Genomic DNA, 6,442 nt, shown 5'->3' with positions numbered 1-6,442 from the left:
TAAAAATCCTTATCAGCCAGGGGGAGGTGGTCTAGGTCCAGATGAGGAGTGGAAATAGGTCTAACATCCATGGCAATTGGGGCAGCCATTCTCAGTTCTTATGGATTTGAGCATGGAGGAGGTGATTTTCAGTCTTTTAGGGCAATGGTGGTTCAGTACAGAGCAGTGTTTTTAAAACCGGAACCGGTGACCGAACCGGTCCACCTAGCTAACCGGTTTACCGACCGGAACCGGTCTAACCGGGACTGGTTTGGTCTAAACGAACCGGTTTTTAAAAAATACATTAAATAATTAATTTTTAATGAAAAAAAACTATTTTTAAGATGTAAAACCATGATTCCAAGCCAATAGAGACAAAATATGCAAAGTTTGCTCATTTATATACCATGCAAAGGTGAATATATCAAAATGGCACCGAGTGCAATACATATCATCGACAAAATAGCAAAATACATAAGAAATGAGGCTCTAAATGGCCTATAGAGTCCAAAAACCATGCTGCAAGCTATGAGGCCATTGGCCTACTACAAGTCTACAGTGTACACATGATCAATCATCAAGATCATCACCACTACTAGACACATGATCATCATCAGGAGCTACATAGACATCATCTGGTTCAGAGTCTGAGGATGCCTCTGCCTCATCTGCAACATCAGTATCAATGCCACCAATGACAATAGAAGTGGACCTAGTGGAAGCACGAGTTTGTCGACCTGCACGACTAGTGCCTTCCATTGGTTCCTTGCCTTTCCTTGATGCCGCTACTGATCCTGGTTCTGATGCCGCCACATAATCTGCCTCATCCTCCGCTAAAGCCATGTCGATATCAAAATCAGCCTCAAACACAGGATCTTCAGTCTCCTCCACCCATTCTGATGTTGGATCAATATCGTCCAACACAATGGGATCTAGATCAGGTGATTTGCTCATCATTTGGTTCCTCCTCAGTCGAAGGTTGTATTGCACAAAAACAAGATCATTTAACCGTTTTTGTTCCAAACGGTTTCTCTTCTTCGTGTGTATGCGCTCAAAAACAGACCAATTGCGCTCACAACCTGAAGCACTGCAAGTTTGACTGAGGACTCTAATTGCAAACCTTTGCAATTGAGGACACTGGCCACCAAATGACTCCCACCAATGTGCTGCAAAGAAAAAGACAATAATTAGTAACTTAGTTTATAATTTGAATTGTAAAGAACGTAAACAATTTTAACTTGAAATGAAAAACAAAATGGAAATTGGAATTGCTTACCTGGTTGGTCCACATCTCTTGCCATCTTTGCCAAGTTTTTGCCAAAAGTACCACTTGCTTGATTGAAAATAGTAAGCTGTCTATGTATATCCAACTGGTCTACATGGTTAGGGACCATGCGCTCCAAGCAATCAATCAATCCAGCTCTGACCTCCCCATCATGCTGATCTCCTAGCCGATTTTTATAGTGATACCTTGGGTTCAAAAAATACCCGGCTGCATGTATAGGACGATGGAGTTGATTGTTCCATCTGTTATCAATGATCTCCCATATACGGCCATATTTAGCTAACCTGTCATTGTAAGCTGCCCGTATCTGCTCCTTTGCCTGATCCATAGCTTCATAAATGTAGCCCATGGCCAATCTTTCCCCATCCACCAACCTTAGCACCTTAACAAGGGGCTCGGTAATTTTCACAAGCTCTACAGACCTTTTCCAAAAATAAGTGTCTAACACTTTCTTTTTGGTGTCTTTTCCATCTGGTCTACGAGCCCACCGAGATTCAGACCATTCATCAGAGGAAAACATTTTCTGCAAGTTTCTATGTTGACCATTGAGACATTGCAACGTGAGGAAGTGAGTTGCAAATCTCGTAATTGCAGGCCTAACAAGCTCTTTGCCTCCAGTGTGTTTCCTCATTAGGCTCAATACCCATGAGTGGTTGTAAATGTATTTTGTAATGCACTTGGCATGCTCTACAGTGTTTTTTACCCACTCCACCTTGCCTATATCCTCAAGCATGAGGTCTATGCAATGTGCAGCACATGGAGTCCAAAATATGGTCTTATATTTGGCCTCAAGCATCTTTCCAGCAAGAACATAGTTTGAGGCATTATCAGTGATGACCTGCACAACATGCTGCTCCCCAACTTCCTGAATAATGTTATCCAAAAGCTCAAATAGAAGGCTTGCATCCTTTACCCTATCAGATGCATCAACTGATTTCAAAAACATGGTTCCTTGAGGGCAAGAAACAAGGAAATTAATGATAGTGCGGTTCTTTCCATCGGTCCATCCATCTGACATAATGGAACAACCTGTTTTGACCCATGACTCTCTAAACTCAGTCAAATACTCATCAATGGAAGATATCTCTTTTTGCAAAAGAGCTCCCCTCAAGTCATGCATACTAGGGCCTTTGAAGCCCTTTCCTGCAGCTATAACAGAGTCCCACATAGCTTGGTAATAAGGTGAGCGAGCAGCATTAAATGGGATATCTGAATCATACCACCATCTAGCAATGTATTGGTGAGAAGTTTCTTTGCATTGTTTTTTCCAATGCTGATCCAAAGTGGGTTGAGAACTTGGCTGGGAGGAAGTGGGATTAGATTTAGAAGAAGCAATGGTGGCAGAAGATGAGAAATAACTTTGGATGTTTTGTCTCTTTGGTCCTCTTGATGGTTGGCCAACTCCAACAGAAGGATGAACATAGTGAAAGGGGTCATTGGTGGAAGGGATAGAAGTGGAGTCTTGAATCTCAGAATCATCATACCCACTCTCTTTCATGGCTTCTAATAATTCCCTCTTCCTTGCAATTTCATCTTGGATGGCCTTCTCCCTAGCCTTATCCTCATAAAATTTTTCAAGCTTGGCAATGTATTCTGCCCTAATAGGACCTAACAGTGCATTTGGTGCATCACATGGCTTTACTTGGCCTCTTACCCCAGCCAAGTGTTGTTTCAACCTAAGAATACCCCCACCTCCAATAGATTTATGGCATAATTTGCATATCATTTTTCCCTCAACTACATCACAATGAGCCCATGCACTGTCCTTTCCTTTTGGAGCCATGTTTGCTTGAAATAATAACAATTTGCAAATAAATCTGCCATTTAAAAAAAAAATTGCAGCTAAGGAACATGGAAAACCAATGATAAATGTAGGAAAAAAAATGCACATGCAAGCTAAAAAATTTGATAGCATAGAGCTAGAGAGTTCATAGGCTTAGCATAGATGATAGATCATTGAAATGAGAAGTTTATAGCACAAAAAAATTAATTCATGGACAGCAGACCCAAATGAGGAATTATCAAGTGCAAATCCTTACCTGGAAATGCAAAGTAGCTCCCTTAGCCTCCTCTTGATGATGGCAACTCCACTGACAGCTACACACTATCTCCAAAATAGCTCCAACTCCAACTCCAAGATGACTACTTCAGCAAAAACTCCACACTCTCCAAGCTCACAAATAAACTCACAAACACTCACAAACACTCCAAATCAGTTGTGTGAGACAAATGAGGGTGAGAGGGGTATCTTATAGCAATTGTGAGGGTCTTTTTGGAGGGAAAATCCCTTTCCCTCACCCCCAAAAACCCTAAACCGCCCTCAGCTGCAAAAAACCGTCCGCTTTTTACCTTTACCGGCGGCCTGTCCCTAAACCGGCCGGTTTAGGACGGAATCGGCCGGTTAGCAAAAAACCGGCCGGTTAGGACCTAAACCGGCCGGTTTTGACCGGTTAGGTCTAAAATCTGGGCAAGTTAGGGTGCTGACCGGGTTTTTTCACCGGTTCTGACCGGTGAGCCTCCTAACCGGCCGGTTAGGTCGGTAACCGGTCAGACCGGAACGGTTTTGAAAACTATGGTACAGAGTAGGCTTAAGTTGCTTGAGTTTCTTTAATTAATTTTTTACTTTAACTAAGAAAACTCAGTAACTGGTTATGAAATTGACAGGTTTTCCAGTGAATTATGGCTTCAATACTTGAAATTTAAGGAAAACTAGCTCTGAACAGGGCGGCTAGTAACTGCGAATGGTTGAAAAGGCTCTGTTGAAGAAGGAAAGTGAACTGGGTGCTCTGTGGCATCTTTAAGGTGCAATTGGACTTAGTTTGACAGCTTCGACGTTCGTAGGTGCATGCATGGAGGTTTACAGTTGAAAAAGATGATAAAAACAAATGATTTGGGAATTTTTGGCTTTATGGATGAAAGTCAATTTTGGTGGGTATAGGTGAACAGTAACCATTTTGTCGTGTAGCGGGTGGGTGGTCAATGGTTTCCATCGCACCGCTTTTTGGCACTCGATGGTATTGGGGGGAGGCCGCCTAATTCCATATGTTGAACGACACATAGCATCGGGGGCCCAGTGGAAAACAAGTTTATTAGATGGGTATTGTTAGGACGTTGGGTCTGCTCGATATGGATAAGGGCCATCGAATGTGAAGGAAGATGATCGCACGATGATCGGGCGGGAAGATGCATGGAGGCTAACGGGGGGGCTAGTGAGTGATTAGTGTGGCGATATTTGGGTTTAATGACAGATTAAGGTGAGGTTAAGGCATCAAGGTCATTAGTAGAGGGATTAATTGGGTTTTTGCCTAACTTAATTGCAGATCGATTAGTTAGTGGGTTTTCGGGGTTTGGGTGAAATTATAGTTTATATTTAAACTAAGGGTAGGGTTAATTTATATGTAGGAGTTAAATATATACGGGGAAATGGGTTTTTATCAGGATTTAATAAATAAAATTAGTAATTAAAAAATTGGCAGAAAGGGGACACCACACACTAAGTAAATTATTTTTCATGTTTTAATGCTTTTCCAATATTAACATAAATACTTAGGATAAGGTGTTTTTGTGGGTTTTTTGGGAAAAAGGGGTTTTACATGGGGGTGATTGCTTTTCCTAGGTAAATAGTGTTTTAACCTTAGGAAAAGGGGTTTTATTAGGGAAATGGGGCGTAATGAATTTTTGTGAGGGGAATTTAGTACTTGGCATCCATAAATCATTGAGTCGAGGGTTCGATCCCTCCAAAAGTCAGAGAGATGCTTTCAGCCTCTTTGACTTAAAGGCTTTAAGTACTTTGAACTTTATTATGGGAAATTAGTAAAGTAAAGTGATAAAATGAATGAGGGAAGTTAATTAATTGACTTTATGAATCATTTGCATGCTTGATTGTTTATTCATATCTAAAACTTTTATGATGAGAATGATGAATATACTTTTTTTCTAATCAATCATTAGACTTCTGCAACCTTTCTTCTACTTCTACTCATCCTACCACTTTTACTTCTCTTTATTAGGGTGCATTTGAGCTAGCAAACCCTTATCAAATATTTTTCTTTCTCTTTACAATAGTAAACTAATTAAATCTATCCCTATTACATCCAAGGGCTTAGATTAAGCAGTTGAGTTTCTTTTATTTTACTCTACCTATCTAATTATCTGCCAAGATTAAACAGTTTGGTCAGATTTTATTCTCTAAGTATCAACATGAAATTGAAAACATGAAATAGCCAAGTTTAAACATTTTGGCTATCATGGATTGTGGCATGGATCACAAGCTGCACACAATCATTTTATTTTGCATAAAAGTAAAATAGGAGTGGCATTTTGGCTTTCTCACTTTCATGGTATTTTTTCTTTTCTTGGGGTTCATATTTTTCATCTTTTTTGACCTTTTTGTTCTTTTTGTCCCTTGATTATTCTTTTAGGACATACCCTCTTTACATTTTTTAATTTTTTGAATATGGAAAACATTTGCAGAAAGTAAAGGTATGCACATATTACAGGTTTAATCTCAGACATTCAAAATTATGACTCCTATTGGTATAGGAACCTAACAACCACTACAAAATTTAATAGCCACCACAAACATTCATGAGCTTAACACTGCAGTTACTGAGGTGAGTCCACAAAAATATTTACATATTAGTTCAAAGCTTGACCCATCTCAACAAGAGAAACTTGTGATATTACTACAAGATCACCTTGATACCTTCACATGGATCTATGAGGACATGAAGGGAATCCATCTTGAAATATATACTCAACATATTTATATTTGGGAAGGACCCTGACCTGTTCAATAGCCCTAGAGGTGAATGAACCCCACACTCGGAGATATTGTTGAAGAAGAACTTGAAAACATCTTGGATGTTGGATTTATCTTTCATATATTTTATAAACAATTGATCCAGGTGGTTCTAGAGACACACACAGGACAAAGAGGACTCATGAAAGATAAAAAATAAAAATGTTTGGATTATGCTCGAACTAGGACTAGTGTGTAGATCTCGTCGTCCTGATCACGGCGGTGTGAACGGTTCGTCAATCCGAGTCCGGATGAGGAAGTTAGAAGCAGTCAAAGTTTGGTTGACTTTTTGCTGACTAGGCATGCTTAAGGAGGCCACAATTTGGACAGAACCTGGCCACCAGATTCTGGCCAACTCCGGCTAGATTCTAGGTGAA

The 6,442-nt window shown here is 40.1% G+C and overlaps 1 protein-coding gene across 1 annotated transcript; it reads right to left on the bottom strand.

Moving 5' to 3' along the window:
• Nucleotides 1–251: 251 nt before the first annotated feature.
• LOC149143606 (uncharacterized) lies at nt 252–3,436 on the bottom strand. Its single transcript, XM_089447741.1, has 2 exons — nt 1,256–3,436; nt 252–1,145 (listed from the first exon to the last, which is right to left on the bottom strand). The coding sequence occupies exons 1-2, from the start codon at nt 3,177–3,179 to the stop codon at nt 550–552; spliced, it is 2,520 nt and encodes an 839-aa protein (XP_089303867.1). The 5' UTR covers nt 3,180–3,436; the 3' UTR covers nt 252–549.
• Nucleotides 3,437–6,442: the final 3,006 nt, after the last annotated feature.

This window comes from Pinus tabuliformis, chromosome X (assembly GCF_031772625.1).
Source record: "Pinus tabuliformis cultivar Carrire ecotype Pingquan chromosome X, CPIR1, whole genome shotgun sequence".
NCBI classification, from domain to species: Eukaryota; Viridiplantae; Streptophyta; class Pinopsida; order Pinales; family Pinaceae; genus Pinus; species Pinus tabuliformis.
This window is presented reverse-complemented; position numbering and strand designations above follow the sequence as displayed.

What these genes read in the sequence shown, in the direction of transcription:
- LOC149143606 (XM_089447741.1), bottom strand. Translation starts at nt 3,179, where the DNA reads ATGCTATCAAATTTTTTAGCTTGCATGTGCATTTTTTTTCCTACATTT. An exon ending in AAGAGATGTGGACCAACCAG is followed by an intron (nt 1,146 to 1,255) that starts GTAAGCAATTCC and finishes TTTTCTTTGCAG; the next exon opens with CACATTGGTGGGAGTCATTT.